Source organism: Lepisosteus platostomus, chromosome 2 (assembly GCF_059453375.1).
Source record: "Lepisosteus platostomus isolate fLepPlt1 chromosome 2, fLepPlt1.hap1, whole genome shotgun sequence".
In the NCBI taxonomy this organism is placed as follows: Eukaryota; Metazoa; Chordata; class Actinopteri; order Semionotiformes; family Lepisosteidae; genus Lepisosteus; species Lepisosteus platostomus.
This window is the reverse complement of record NC_142612.1, coordinates 11,216,058-11,232,500: the sequence shown is the minus strand read 5'-3', so window position 1 is coordinate 11,232,500 and position 16,443 is coordinate 11,216,058. Positions and strand designations below refer to the sequence as shown.

Genomic DNA, 16,443 nt, shown 5'->3' with positions numbered 1-16,443 from the left:
GAAATAAAAAATTACATAGAAAAAAATCTCAATGTAGGATTTGTAATTCAGTAAACTGAGAGAATTGCTACAAATAGAATTGGAGATCAGATTAAGAAGAGACTCCTTAATAGCTCTGTAAGCTCAGAGCACACATTAAGCCCCATGGATCATCTGGTGCCAGTTCAACAGTCATAGGTTTAGGCGTCGTTACTGTAAGTTTTGTCTTATAAAACTAGTTATTCCTAAATGGGTGTATATAATTTGGCATTTTGAAATTCAAAAATAAACAGTAATTTGGTTTAATACCTTTAAATGCTACAATTTCTTTATCTAGTAATGTCAACTGAACTATGCTGTGGCAGAAAACAGTAGCACCATAAACATGTACTGGTGATGAGTTTGGAAAAAAAGTACTGAAAGGTTCTTTTGATAGAAGCTGGAAAGAACATGTACCTTTCTTCAAAAGAAGAATGCTTCCAATAAACGTGGTTGCTTCCCCAGAGGAAAATGGGAGTTGCCAACAACAACAAAAAAAGATTGACGTGTGTATAATCAGGCACAAATTTCTTCAATTTCCTCTTCGTCCACCTCGTTGCCATCGTTTCCGATTCCTTCGTCAATGCTCTCCAGCCGCAGTCTCTGCTCGTTCAGATATCTGGGTCCTCTCTGTACCCCTCCCACAATGCCCGGCGCAGTCCACACAGCGGACGCGCTCTGGGGAAGAGCCTCCTCCCCAAACAGCAGCAGCTTGACGTCTGTCTCAATGGCTTTGGCCAGGCAGGAGGCGTAACTGTCCAGAGACTTATGGATCTCTGCCTTGACTTGGACTAAGGAAGAACTGGAATTTTCTGGAAAAAAAATAAAATAAATATCAAGATCCCCATATTCAAAGCATGTTTTGGAAATTCTACTATTGTATTTCCAAACTAAAATAACTGCAGGCAATATACAATCAGAGAGCTACATCACTGAAACGTTCGAGTAATTTCCTATTTAGTTCTCCATTTTAAACTCTACTTCACAATTAAAGGAAGAACAAATGAGTTATAGAGATAATGAAGATGAAGGTGGTAGTTTTCACTCTTCTATATTTGTGGATGACTAGTATTACTGAACAGATTGTCAAAATATAGTCAATCATGAACAATGAATGAATGACTGATTAAAATATACATTAGTATACTGCTATTCTCTATCATTAAACACTGCAAGTGAGTCCTGCTATCATATAAAATGAATCTGAATTTTCATACAGGCATGCCTGTTAGACTGGCAATGGTGTCTCCTTAGGTTTATCCTGTGATGAATAGTTACCTTTATTGGAATTTTGCTCAACTTGGTCTTCAAAGGTGACAGAGCTTCTCCTCTTGTTTGAAATCTCCCCGTGATGAGAAACATGCGTGCTGTCTGAAGTAAAGTCATCCAGCAGCATGACATCTGTACCTGAAACAAACAACCTCTTTAGCCTGGATCAGGAAACATGATGTAGAGATACGCTTCATGTACGCACTCACGCATTCAAAACACTTTAATGGAGCTGAGAAAGGTAACCCAAACAGCTCCTTCAAACAAAATAGAAAGATGTGAAGTTGTAGGCGCCTTCCATTAAATGCAGACTCCCCGCCACCCCGTTTCCTGGTTAAATAATGTTTAATTAGTTAAAAAATTGAATCTGTATTTCCGAAAATGTTCTCAATTGAATTTAAAGGGGAACTGCAACGCTATTTTTATTTTGCGGTTCTGATGAATCGGCAATGATGACTGCATTTCAAACCCCAATGAAAGTAAAATGTACATAGTAACGTGTAAAAATTTACTTCACAAAATAACTGAAATTTCCAGGCATGCACAGCGCCATGTTCTTCGATGCAGAACGAACAGGCTTGTGAAAACATCTCTTTTAATCAAATAGAAATATTGCTCTCAACCTCAAGACGGTTTTGCTGACAAAAATAACTTACTTGTTAACTCTGCAGACCGCATTGGAACATTTCTGTTGTAAAAAGTCTGTGTTCTCATTTGCTTGTACATCTTATAACATTAGCCATTACAGAGTCTAGTGAGCAGGGAGGGCTGCTTCAAGTCACAAAACTCACAAACTCTCGACAACATGGCAACCATACAGTACTTTCACAAAGCTGCAGTCATACCATCCCACCCTGACAACAGGGACAATGTAATTCCCATCAGTCTTAGGGGATGTTTAGCTCAACTACCCCATAATATCCTTTTGTGTAATCTAAAAACAAAAACTACATGAGAATCAATTCTGCAAAATATTTCATGTTTGTCAGCAACCACATTCGACAGCAAGAAAAATAAAAATGGAAATTCTTTTTTCAAATAGCAATAGGTGTCTGTGAATGTCCTAAAAAAAAAGTTAAAACAGCATCAGACTCATTCATACTCTACAGCACCAGCAAATAGCTCAATTTATGTTACTCTGTGAACTTTAATACAATAGCTTTCACACCCACATACTGCTGACAGGTTTCAGTTCCCCCTCAAGCAAGTTGAGGACCCATCTGCACTGCCCACCTGAGTCTTGGGAGAAGCTGAAGCCAGTGTCTCCAGTGCTGCTGCTCCGTCCCAGCACGTGCCCTCCTCCTACCAGCATGGCTGTCAGGTGTGGAGACATCCCCAAGTCTGTAAAACACAACAGAGGCAAGTGCTGAGCACAGCCTTCCAGACTTCAACCAATGTGCTCAATCAGTCGAAAAGGTAGTGGGAACAGCATCTCTACCAGTCTTCTGCAGTACCAGTAAGTACAAAAATGTTGATATTTAACATGCAAAATGTGCTATTTTTTCCTCTTAAAAAAAGCATGTGATCGAAAGATACAGTGATTTTAACAACAGTGATATGAGAATCACACATATTGATTCTTTAACTTGAAAATCTTGCATATAATTTTTTACCATTTCTGTTTTTTACTGAAATGCTTACACCACCTAATCCCATTTTGTTTCATTCAGCTATTCATTATCAGAATCCAACTTATTCTCAACTTCAGCCCTTGAATCCCAGATCCTATCCTGGAAACAGGGTGCAAAGCAGAACCTGGATCGGAAATCCTGGAAAAAGAACAAACTCCACACAGAAGGCACCCCAGTTCATAACTTGACTCAGGACCTAAAGGCTATGAGGCCACAGTATAGAAACGTTTTTCAATGGAATAAATCTCCTAACCTCCACAATTCCTACGCTTGTTAGTGAAAAGGCTGGTGGTTAGAGAATCATAGTTGGAACCGAAAAACTGAGTGGTAATTCGGGCTTATTTAAAAATGTATTTGAAATTATGAAAACTGTTAAATAAACTGTTACTTGAATCCTTTCGCCACAACAAAGTCAACATGAATTGACAATTTCCCCCGGTTTCTTTAGCAATGCTGGAGTTTATCCATCACTAACACTTAATCAAAGCCCCTGACTATACCTGAGTACCCATCCAGTCCCTCCCACCCTGACGTAACACAGACGGACAGACTTCGGACTTTTACCCGTGATTCGAGTGGAGATGCTGAAAAGGCGGGAGGTCCTTTGCCGAACAACAAACGACTCCCTGTAGTAGCGGTCGCCGAAGCACAGCCCCAGCAGCTCCTTGCGGACCGTCTTGTTCCACAGCCCGTAAATCAGAGGGTAGCAGACGGCACTGCAGAAGGACAGCCAGGTCGCCAGAGTCTCCAGGTGGGGGGACACACTGCCCTTCCCCCAGAGAGCTTCGCTGCTGATCACAGCCACATAGGGGCCCCACGTCACCATGAAGGCCCCGAGCACCAGGAGGATAGTGATAAAGGCCTTGCACTGGTTGCCCGAATACACCAGCCCGCTGCTTCTACGGCTGCTGCTCGAAGAGGTAGAGGTGTTTGAGTTCTTCCGGCCATTCTTCTGCGAGGAAGACTCTTCTTGGACCACGACCACTGTCCCGCAGTGGATCTTCCGGGCTTTGATCCGCGCCACCCTGAAGATGAATCCGTAGCAGATCACCATGGCGGTGAAGGGAAGAAGGCTGCACCAGGAGATCCAGAAGGCGGTGTAGCTCACCTCCTTATACCAAGCGGCGGTGCACATCCACTTGTATTGGTCAAACTCAAAGGTGGACCAGCCGAAAAGTGGGGGCATGCAGCCCACCAGGGAATGCAGCCACACGTAGGCGATGGCCAACACTGCGCGGTTGCCGGTGATCTTCATTGGATAAATCATGGGGTAGAGTACTGCATAATATCTGCGGGACCACAAACAGGCACAAATCAACCACGCTGCAAAAGAACCGGTAAAAAGAGCAACCCAGAGACCTTCTATTCAATTACATTGCATACCTGTGACATAATTAGACCCTTAACTACGTAATTTAATCAATTATCCACTAGTCACACGATTAACCAGCTACTCGTGATAAAAAACACGTTGTGGGATGCCCTGGAATGTCTGGTATTTCATCCCTGTGACGTAAATCCAGTGCAGACAGAGGCCTGTCTGGAAAACAATGCAGGTCTTCTATAGAATTCCAAACTGCTAAAAAATAAAATTTGATACAAATTCTCATTTGGTTGTGACCCCCCCTTTGTGTGCAACTCACAACATTTTCAGGGCTGGAAAGTGTAGTGTATTCGTGTTGTCGTTCTTTTAGGCCCAATTTTAAGATGACATATTTTAGTTGCTTAGCATGAACTGGCAGCGTGTTCTGATGAGCTGCCCGCTCTTTCTGCCAAGAGTGTGGAGAGAAGTACTTTGTGACAAGATAAATCGTTATGACTTTGCTTTTCCTCCCCCTGAGGAGATCACAACCTGACTAAAAAGAAGTTTTAATGAGAATGCGGTGAACCGAGATGATACAATTGGTAGCTGGAAATAAAAAAGATGACAGTTTGTACAGACAGTTCTGGTCTCTGCAGCACTTTTCTGTATTATGGTTTGTTGCATCACACAGCTGGCTTATCAGACCACATGCCTTTCAGAGAAGAGATGACTTGTGTATTTGTATTGATAATGCACTTCCTAGCTAAACCGTAAGGTAAAACTGTTATCCTAACGAAGTTGCACACACACTGTTAATGGACTTACTACAAAGAAAGTGACGAAATTAGGAGGAACAGAATAAATATGCTAGCTGCCATATCACCCTGAAACTCACAACTGTCTCCCACTGAGGCTAAGCAGGTGGGAGTCTGGTCAGTACCTGGATGTGAGACTTTTCCTGGGAAAAACTAAGGTTGCTGCTGGAAGAGGTGTTAGTGGGGCCAGCAGGGGACGCTCACCCTGAGGTCTATGTGAGTCCTAATGCCCCAGTATAGTGACAGGAACACTATACTGTAAAAAGGCGCCATCCTCCGGATGAGACATTAAACCGAGGTCCTGACTCTCTGTGGTCATTAAAAATCCCAGGGAGTTTCTCGAAAAGCATAGGGGTGTAACCCCGGCTACTAAATGTGGACTATTTAGAGAGGCAGGGCACAACATTGACAACTGAAGGACACTGGACTATCAGAGTAGCAGTAGCCTTACCTATCAATTGCAATGACCCCCAGTGTGAGCATGCTGGCAGAGCTGATGATAAGGTAGAGCAGGGCACTGAAATTGCACCACACCACGCCGAAGATCCACTCGCGCAGCACCGAGGTCGCAATGACGAAGGGCAGCACCACCAGGGACAGAAGCAAGTTGGACAACGTCAGGATGAAGACGAACTTGTTGCTGGGTGTCAGCAGGTAGGGCTTCTTGTACAGCGTCACCACAATCAGTAGGTTTCCCAGGAACACGAGCAGGGTGATGGCGATGATGAGGAAGGACTCTGCGACCATGGCCCCACCACCCTCCAAAGCCGAGACATTCTGTGGGTGCGCCCCATTGCTGCTGCTGTTCATTGTGGGAGACTGGCACACCGTGCAGGGGGAGACATCCTTGGTAACTGCCAGAAGAATATTCAAAACCTTAGGCCAACATGATGTGAGACCAACCCCAGGTGTGACAGAGATTAATGGTTGTTTAACTCAGTTGTGTTCTGTATTTACACTGAAGGGCCTCATATATTTCAGGAAACGGGAGTCCAAATGAGACCTGCAAAATGTTAATAGAACTACAACAATGGCAAAAAATACCAGCAGCGTGACTGGTCAACAGTAAACAGGCCCTGCAATTTTTCCACAACATATTCGTTACACTTCATGCACACCTTGTTTAAAAACGTTAGAACAAATCACTTGCCAACACGTCTAATTTCATCGATTAAATGAAAGTGGTTTATCCAGACAATAACCCTAAAATAACTTATTTTGTAAGTAGTACATAGAATCCGGTCAACAATAAAAAAAACAACAACACAAAAGCCTTTTTCTTTTTGCTGGCAACCGAGGACTTTAGTCTCTCATTTCTCTCGCAAGCACTAAAAGTCGAGCGTTTTGCAGTAAACGGTGTTATTTATCTTTGAATGCAGCAGTTGCATATTACTGCGTCCCAAGCACTGATTAGGACAGTAATAATAGGCTACATCCCAAAGGCAAAAGGGGATCTGACTGGGACGTACTGTTGTTCTTGATGCACAGCAAGGAGCACACCTTATTCAGTGTTTTTATGAATTTAGACTTATTAACGTTAGTAGAAACTGAAACTATAACCTCGCTAGTATTGAAAGTATCAAGCGTATATTTCCGTATAGCTCATACTGCTTAAAAGACGAAATTACTAAAATCAGTGCGGCAATGGTTAATTTAATATTTGTGCACTATCTGATAAGATCTTATTTTATCTCTCTGTGCTCGGCTCCACTATAGCAGAAATCGCAAAACACCACATCCACCATACACAACTGTTGTTATTTGGTTTGCCAAAATTATGACATTGTAATGCGAGTAAAATTCCACGTCTCCTAGAGTGATAGTAGGTTAAGCTATTTTCATCAACGTTAAAACTGGAGCACATCGAACTTCTCTGGACTGCAAAATAGTCTTTAAAAAATAGCGTCTCCTAATCCGGCAACCTCAAGGGATTAGGCTATTGCAATAACATTTCAAGTTTACAATAACATTTGAAGATTTATAGAATTATCAGCGTCAACGTGTTTCGTGTTTCTAAGTTGAAATAATTATTTTGATAATACAGGGAAAATAAGCAAATTTATGAAGAAGCAGTTTAATTTGTGAATTCTAAGAGCTAAAGCAGATCAACAACACCGATTTACTCGGCAACAAAGAAGAATTACAAACCATTCTGTCTTATATCATGAAAAGAACAACATAAATATCGCCGACTGGGCGATTTTGTACATAAGAGCTCTTTATACGCCCCTCAAAAATGTATTGGGTGCACTCTACAAAATCAAGGCACCGGTAGAAACTGCAACTGCTCCTACAGTTTCGGCTCATTTTACGGAAAATGCCAAATGATTTCTTATATCCTCAACACAAGGAAACAGTGAGTAATCATTAGACGTTTTGGGAAAATGGGAACGTTAAAGTAGGTCAGTGGATGGAACATCCGCTCTAATGTCTTTCTCAGAATTATCTCCCACTTATATATTTGGAGTTACGTCTATTTTTACTCACAAGACTCCCTGAAAACATCTGCTTCATTCCTCGACTTGGCCTGGGGATTTCCTCAAGTCTAGCCACTTGCTTCCTCTCTAACCAAACCAAACGATAATAAAGCGAGCCAGTCTGTTGTAAAACCGACAGAGCCTGGCAGAAGATTGCCTTTGCCTTTAAATCGTATGCACTTGTACTTAGTAATAGGTAAAAGCACCGTAATCACAGTTGTAAATGTAATCACCAGACTGCACGCTTCTGTATCGTCTCCGTTCTGTTCCGTGAATTAATGAAAACGACTTCAGTGCGCAAATTTAATTTGACCGGTATTCGTTTTTGTATAATAAACGTTCTCACCGAAAGACGTTCAAAAAGTAAAAATATCTAAAACCTCAGCAGCAGAAAAAAACTTGCTCATACTGTTCATACAGAGCTAAGTTCCAATCGAAGACCAAAATTCACCCATTATTAACCTCACACAGACACGATGTCTTTGAATCGGCTGCAAAAATCTTTTCTGTAGTAGGTTTTTAGCCACGAGAAGGTCCTGCAGCTTTGCCTTTGTCTGCTCTACACAATACACAGCCTCCTCGAATCCCCCCTGAAAAGTTTTTTCTCACCGTTTCAGTCTGGCTGTAGCGAACTCGCATCCTTTCTGCAAATCCGATGCAAACAACCCTCACTCCGCGTGTTTTCGTGGTATCGGGAGAGGAATTTTATTTTCCCTCATTGCCAGATCCTTTGCTTTTCTTAAATCAGCTGATTGAAATCCAGAAGGGCAGTTCGCGGCTGCAATGGCGTCCGCCTCTCTTTCTCCGACTCCGTACTTCTCTCACTCCCATCTAGGCTAGTTCCCCACCGCACTGGTTCAGTTTGTGGGTGGTCTGGCCCGGCACTAGCCGCCGCCTCAACTCCAGCTCACCTCTTAAAAAAACCCTTAGCCCGACGCAAGCTATAGTTACCTGCAATCTACGGTTTAAAATGGGGTTTAATTTTTTTTTCTCCCCTTTTCGCTTGCACTTAAATTCCGAAACTCAACTTTTCCCTTTGATATATTACATTCAGCAAGTCGGTTTTTCTCATTGCATTCGAGTGCAAGTAATGTTTATCAAGGGTGTGTAATTAGGGGCATACATGCATGTTCACCTCGATTTTTTAACAAAAACCTAACGTTTGGCTGCTAAACACCAACCCCGAGTTCTTTCAGCACCTTGGACCACCAAGGAAGATCAAACATTCCCGCAGCGTTATTCACTCTCATCATATGGGGCGATTTTAGCCTATCAAGCTTGAGGGCGCTGAAGCCGCAATGGAAGTCGCCATTGACATAGGAGACAAAATTTGGTGGGGACTGGTCATCATCGAAAATTGACAATACCCGATTTTCAACCAAAGGGGTTTCTTTGGTAGTCCACGAACGTACCAAAAACTACATTTGCGTAGCATTTTCGCTTAAGCCGGAAAAGTGATATGTGGCGTGCTGAAAACCTGACCATATCGCAAGAGCAAACCTGGTTTTAAAATGGTGGAGGCAGACGACGAAATTGCCGTTTCAGATTTTTTAAATGAATTGTAATAATAGAGAAAGCCTTAGCTGAATTTACAGGTATCCTATAAGCAGCTATATAATAAACAGTTACTTCTCAGTAGAAGCAAAGACAATCACATTTCTTGTTTTCAACGTGTCACAGATTTATTTCTTTATGCACACACACAACAACAACCTAAGTTAATGATAATATATTCAAGACACACCATTTTATAAAGTCATGTTTGGTTTTGGTATTTTTGCTGCCCACAGCAATCACAGTTGTTCTAAACGTTAATAAAAGCAATAAATGTGGATGGACGATCTGGTTGTTGTAGAAGCAAGGTTAATTTCTTCAGGAGAGATGCAGGTCCTTGCTAATTTTCACATTTTTAAGTGTTTTAATAATAAAAAAGGAGCCGAAAAGCAGCACGGAGAAGGTCTTCAGTGGAAGTTTCCAGACATCGTTCTGAAGAACTCCGGTCCAGTGAGTTTTGTGTATATCCATTAAATAATCGGTTTGTAAAGTCCTGGAACACTTTGATGAATTACACCTATGTTTTGATTAATGAGATAATTGAGGGATCATTCGGACCAAGAATTAGAATACCCATCAGCCCTCAAAGACCAGGCCAGCCTTTACTTAGTAACATAATCTTTATTTAATTAATCAAAAATGTATGTTTTTCATTAATGGTTCTTTTTAATCACATGCTGTAGTAACACAAAACGTGTCAGTGTGTGGCTCTCACACCTGAAGAAGGCTTCACAGCCAAAACGCTGTTTCCTCTCTTCTCTTTTCAGCACGGAATAAACCTATTACTTGTTCCTTAGTAACACAAAAGCCAGCAAAGAACTCCACCAAGTGGCAGTCCCACAAAGAGTATCCTTAGGAAATATCCTTGCCATGTTCACATGAAGTGTAACTGCTTTTTGCAAGAGTCATGCTTTAGAGGCACAAAATGTAGAAAGTTGTGCAAGGGTCCGAAAACTGAGTAACATTTATCCTCCTAGCAACTGTGACTGGAACCTCTTGTTTATTTCAGCATGTTAGAATGATAAATGGCTTTATGGTAATCATTTTAAAATGTATGGACATCAGCATATTTGTCACGGGTCTCCTGAAATAAAGTCATGTTTCTTACAGATTCTTAAATTGTAAACATCTAGCTCTAGAGAAGTCAAGATGCTTATGTTCTAGCCTACCATTTATAGTGTTACCCTGTTATTAGTGATACTTAAAAACAGCAAGCTTCTCCATGGAAAATGGACATTTGGAACAAAACATACCTGAGAAATGTTAAATTGCCCCACAGTAGAGGAACAGATGTTCGGAAACTAAATATATATCAAGTGGTTTCTTCACACTGTTTGCACTGTCAGCTATGATTCTCTTAATAAAGGAGCATCTTCTATTTATGTTCTGAATGTCCCATAACCTGATTAACAAGAGTCTTCAGTCTTTGTTTATTTCATAGATTGATATGATCAATGCTTTTCAGGGCTTTTGAATACCTCCATCAAAGCAGCATGTTGACTCCTTCCATGGTTAAGAGATTCATTTCCTTTCTTTTGTGTTAGGAAGACATTGCTCTCAGTTCAGGAATTAGTCTCAGTCTGGTTGCTCTCCCTCATACGATGGAGCAACAGTGTATTTCTTAAATTGTGGTGATCTAAACTGAACACATTGTTGCCTTTTCATGTTAACCACCAACCTTTTTAATGTTTAAAATGTACATTCTTCCAGCCTGTGTGAAATGTAACTACTTTTTTCTTGTCTTTCTCTTCTTTCATCAGATGCCAATTTCTCCTCAAAACCTACCTGTCCAGGCAGAGCTGGTAGATTTCATCAGCTACTCCGACCTTGAAAACAACAGCATTTCTCTCTCCATTGCAGCCACTCCATTTGACTGCACGTGTTGTGATCGGTGAGCCCAAGTCTAAATAAAGACCACAGCATGTTGTAATATGATATAATGTCTTACATTTGGGTCATTTCAGTTAGTTTTCCTGTTACAGTATGTACGATAGTGCACTGGGTTATTATTTACAAACATCTGTATACTATAAATACTGCGTAGTCTTCGTAAAATTAAATAAAATCTCTCTTACCTGGAAGAGGGGGCCTTGGAAGTGAGAAATGACGACAAAGCTTTGGACTCACAAGGGCCCAGAATGTACTTGGAAAAGAAGGAAGTATTTCCCGAAGGTGGAAGGTAAAAATGTGATTCTCCAGAGAAACAATATGTGCAAGCGTATCGGGAAAACTAGACCACAGTTTAGATGATAATTTCATATTTTTAAAGACATTTTCATGAGGATCATAAACCAATACCCTGAAATCAATGAGGACAAACTACAGTAGATAATTATGAACCAAAAGCCTCTTGTTAACATTTCTGATATTTCTTGTTCATCCCAATGATAATTTTTTTGAAGATGTGACCGAGAATGGTAATAAAAAGACATATTTTCATTAATCTCAGCTTACATGTCAGAAAGGTAAAATTGATTTTACATTACAATTACCCCTTAATTTGCAACTTTCTTTCCTTTTTTGTATTTATTTTAACTTGACAGTTAGCTAGTTCTATAACTCTCTTCCCTTCATTCTGCTCTTCTTTTATTCATAAAATTAATACATTTTTAAACCTTGGTAATTTTCTTTTCAGTAAGATGCGAAAAGACAATTCTATGGCTTTTTGTTTTGTCTTAAAAGACAGACTACAGATCTTTTTGTTTTACATCTATAATTGCTGAGGAATTATAGTATTTATGCAATATCTTAGCAAAGTAGTGGTCTTTAAATTAAACAGTAAGTAGCATAATTATGCAGAATACGATGATTTACTGTTTAAGTAATGTGACTTTAGTTTTTGTTCACATATTTTTCACTTTTGAGACATCAGTTTCCATTTGCAGGGTATGGCAAAAATGACTTCAAACACCTCCATCAGTTCAAGGTACAGAAGGCAACCCCTTTCATCTGCACAAATGCAGGAAGAGATTGTGAAACTTAGTGAACTGGAAGCTTACACTTGTGAACAAGAAATATATTCACAGGCACAAAAAGTTAATATTTTTAACATCATGTAGAAAAGTATTATGCTGCATTTTTGGATTTTGAAATCACTGTTTTATGATTCTGTTCTCAAATGTGTTTTTTCCATCCAAATTGTTTTTTGTTGTTTTTGTGATAGCGAGTTCACAGTTATAGGTGACCAAATAAAAATAAAAACAACCAATAAAAGGCAGAAAGGTACTATAGTCAGTTCTTTTAATTGCTTAAGTCATAGGGGAAGGTATTGGGAAAAGCACATTTACAGCAAAATTAAATCTAAAAATATCTGTGAATTAAAACATTGAAGTTTAATACATTAAAACAAACATAAAAATAAAGTCCAATGCATAAAACTTGGCAAATGACATGGTGAAAGAGCATATTTTTAAATTATACAGTATCTGTATTTAAAGAATGTAAAGCAACATACAGAGCAACCTGGATGCTAATAAAAAAAAAGTCTGGTTCTGAATAATTTACAATAAAACATGTTTTAAAATAAAACGTGTACACAGTACAATTAGACAATACAAATTGCATTTCACAGTAGTTCTTATCAATACGACCCTTTGAAGCAGTACATTAGTTCCTTTTAAGTAAAATTATGGTAGGTCTGCTACATGCATTTCATTAGTAATAAATATACACTGTAAATACCTTAATCATGTCCTATCAGACCTGCAGGTCACTGTATTTCACAAACTTCTTGTATATATTGGGCTATCAATGCTATGTAGGGATATTTTAAGTGCAAATTGCTGTGGTATTCATCATTATCACATTTAAAGGCCTAACTCATACAGACAGCCCAAACAAAAGCTGCAGGGAAAAAAAAACAGGACTGACTGTACACAACCTCTTTTTTACTTTATTGGAATGGACAGGCTTACTTTCTTTTATATCAAAGAAGGGCACTATGAAATAGCATAAGAAGATGGATGAATTAAGGAGAACCATAGTGTTTCTTTTTAAAAAGAAATCAAAGTTACGAGACAGCATTCATCAACAATGTCAAGATAGATCGACTGCACATAGATTCTGGATGTGTTCATTCCCTGGAGGGTGTGGTGAAAAATGTAATTAGGGTGGAACATTACTGATCTAATCAAATGATGTACACTTTTATTATTGATCACAGGAGACAGATAATCACATTTATTGCTGAAATAATTTGGCAGATGAACAGGGGAGGCACATGCACAAGAAACACGAATATGCCCATATTATCAATGTTTCCAGCATATCTTTCAGAACAACTTTATTTTGAAGATTGCACTTCCAGAAACACTGCAGCTGTGCCTTAGCATGTTAATGTGTGAGGCGCTACTGTGCCTTCTGATGAAAATTTGTTCAACTGCATGCCAAGAGATTGTTGCTCAAGCTGCTGTAAGGTGACAACAGTGTTCACATGCATACAGTTAGAAACTGGGCAGTACCTGGTTAAAATGGTTGTAGTCTATGAAAATTTGCTAATCTCCTTGGCTTCACAACGTCTTTGCTGTTCTCCGTAAATTCACTTGCAATTTAATCATTTGTGAAATGTTTGTCAAAAACTTTAAACACTTGCAGTTCTTGTTTAAATTTCCTGTCACACAGTATGCATCTGCTTCATCTACAACTGGATGTTTATTCCCTTTATAACTTAAAAGTGAAAACCCACATACCAGAAGAACCAAAGCACATTTTGAAGACTTGAGGCTGATGATAAATGACTTATAGACTGAAATTCTGCCAGTACTCCAAAGTAGTGACAGATATTTTCATTTTATTTTATTTTTTTCAAATCATTCTCCAGGTGAAGAGTTGAATTACAGAACTCTAAGAATTGTAGAACAGGTTTTTTTTAATGGTCTGCAATTGGAAAAATATTTTCAGTAAGACTAAAACTAAGTTGAAACTGGGCAGAATAATGGCTTTTAAATTTAAAATGCAAAAGGTTTTGAAAATTTCAGCTAATGTCAGCAAAGGGTACATTTAATATACCCAAATAATCAGCTCAGTTGCAATTTCACAAAGATGAGAGTGCTGACTAACTGTAAAGCAACAGGCCTGAGGGTCTGATAGCTCTTTCCGAGACGAGGAGAAGTACCAACATCTGGCTATCAGATCTGATTTTTGTAACAGACTGATGTACTGATCACAGGGAAAACTACTGGCAAAAATTACTGCATCAATTGAACACTGCAAAACTCTCCAACAAACAAACATGTAATTGTGAAAGCACTGATAAGGCAGTTTTTTTTCTGTACATTCCAATTTTGTTTTGATTGTGAAAGACTAGATTGTCTCTCGGTCTCTTTCTCAAAGGTGTCAAGGCAAAGCTCCACTTGGCAGCTTCATATTCAAATCCAAATACCATAAAAAAAACAGAATAACAAAGAAACATTGCATTATATTTTAAATATTCAGCGTTTGGGTATTACACTGATATTTTTGTGCATTTCAGGGCTTAAAATGATCTGTAGCCTGTCTTCCAGTCCTTACTTTCGGAAACAAATTCATGCAGATATAGAGATTTAGAAAAAGCACAGCGTGACTCTCATATTGAGAATGAATACAATACTGCATGAATCAGGAGGGTCTGCGGCTATGAAGGCAGAACAGATGATGTTTATTTTCTTTTTTCAATCACCTTAAGCTTCCAGAAATAAGGGGACTTTTAATCTTACAGAGCCTTATTAACCCCACAAAAAAAGGTTTTACAACTTGGAACTGGTAGACGGGCACTTGATATTGTAACCAAGTAACTCTCATGCTCAGCCACAGGCCTGATTTACACTGCACTGTTCTTACACAACCATAAAGTATAAACTAGATTTTAAATAGCACTGCATTGTGTAGGCTGTGCACCACATGGTACAGGCAAATATAATGTAGGCAGTAAAGCTATATGAGAGCATGTAAAATGGTATTTAATTCAAACAACTGCACATGGACAGTAATGGGAAGTGACAACAACAAGTCAAAATGGGTGTGCCGTGTTCTGTGTGTAGAGTTTGGTATTTGGTTTTAGTTTTTAAACTTCGCAGTGAAGCGATTCTTGAGACACAAGAACAGAGCACATCCAGGAGCTCAGCAAAGCATGCTCCCTGGAAAATGGAAATTTGGGGGGGATTCGGAGTGCAGGCATTTACGCAAACCAAAAAGGAGGCAAATTCCAAGCAGATATGCAGTCCATAATGGATATAGAGACTTTTTTCTGAAACCACAGAACATCTCGAAATCCGGGTAATTCAGTAGGTTCTAGGCATGGTAAATCTTCCTATTGTAATATTTCTAAATGAAAACTAAATATTATTAGAAAATACATTTCTAAATGATCAGTATATTTTGGTTAGTATCTCTGCCTAATGTAATTTTTTACTATAATAATTTTGTTTAGAACATATGGACTGCATTTGAATACTACTGTATATCAATTCCTGGACTGTTCCACCCCTGTTCTGCATCATCACTTGGTAGTGTTCCCAGATCACATACTGCAAATGGACTTTCTCAGTAGAAGTGACTTAAATGTTTGCGGCAAAGCAAAATCGAAAACCTTTCTTACTGACAACATGAGTTATTTTGAATTCACAGAAAGGAAATATCTTAATGTTTACAAATTATGTAAGTTTAAGTCTTTCCTGATTTCATTAAAATGTAAGGATTAATAAATGTCCAAAATGATACAATTAGTGATCTGGAAACTCCCAATGATGATCTGCCATGCCCAGCACTTGAGTTTTACTATCTAATCTGACCTACATTGCGTTTACTTTCACAAATCAGTGTTTCTGTATAGCTGCCAAAGCAAATATATTAGCAATCAGTGACATTTTAAATGAATGTGGGTGCATATTAAAGCAACACGTTTTGTATTACAGGCTCGCTTTGTCACAAATCACCTTCTCATCAAATTACTGGAACTGTATCAATGCACTATCAAACAGTGAACTCGTATTCATTTAAGGGTTCTCTTCTGTCTTATTAAACCTGAAAAAGCATGCTCTATCTATATTCTTCTATAGGAGGACATCTGTTGAAGACTATGAAAAAACAAGACTTGCCGATATGCTTTTGGTTCTACCTGCTTTGTCAAATGGGTGCGTGTGTGTAGGTTTTTAAATTACATGTACAATATATATATATCACAGAACTTTCACAACTATCTTTTTAACAGTGATCTGCATTAAGCAAAGGACATTTGTTGCTTTTATGTTGTGTTTAAGGTGTCCTATCAAGTCTCAACTTTTCCATAGGTTCCTTCCGGAGGCCTGTAATGTTTTGGAAAAGCCTTCAGCTGCAGCGTATTAAAAGCATACTTGCGACATCCAACATTCTTCATGGTGTTTTCTCGCCGACAACCCTCA

At 39.1% G+C, this 16,443-nt stretch overlaps 2 protein-coding genes across 9 annotated transcripts in view; both read right to left on the bottom strand.

The window, feature by feature from the left end:
- The window catches only part of gpr161b (G protein-coupled receptor 161b), an 11,909-nt gene extending 3,167 nt beyond the window's left edge, over window positions 1-8,742 (bottom strand). The window contains exons 1-6 of one of the 2 annotated variants that reach the window (XM_088597814.1): window positions 8,123-8,742; window positions 5,488-5,890; window positions 3,483-4,207; window positions 2,521-2,628; window positions 1,297-1,419; window positions 1-830 (exon numbers count right to left, since the gene is read on the bottom strand). The exon at window positions 1-830 is cut by the window's left edge and continues 3,167 nt beyond it. In XM_088597814.1, coding sequence (XP_088453940.1) covers window positions 535-830; window positions 1,297-1,419; window positions 2,521-2,628; window positions 3,483-4,207; window positions 5,488-5,846 — 1,611 coding nt within the window. In that variant the 5' untranslated portion in view covers window positions 5,847-5,890; window positions 8,123-8,742 and the 3' untranslated portion in view covers window positions 1-534. Of the gene's footprint in view, window positions 831-1,296; window positions 1,426-2,520; window positions 2,629-3,482; window positions 4,208-5,487; window positions 5,891-8,122 lie in introns of both variants that reach the window. The other variant, XM_088597806.1, reaches the window with a different exon arrangement.
- A 3,551-nt stretch (window positions 8,743-12,293) lies between these two features.
- inpp4aa (inositol polyphosphate-4-phosphatase type I Aa) overlaps window positions 12,294-16,443 on the bottom strand; it is a 74,900-nt gene continuing 70,750 nt past the window's right edge. For all 7 annotated transcript variants that reach the window (XM_088597721.1, XM_088597660.1, XM_088597728.1 and 4 more), the window contains one exon: window positions 12,294-16,443. In XM_088597721.1, the coding sequence (XP_088453847.1) occupies window positions 16,311-16,443 (133 nt within the window). In that variant the 3' untranslated portion in view covers window positions 12,294-16,310.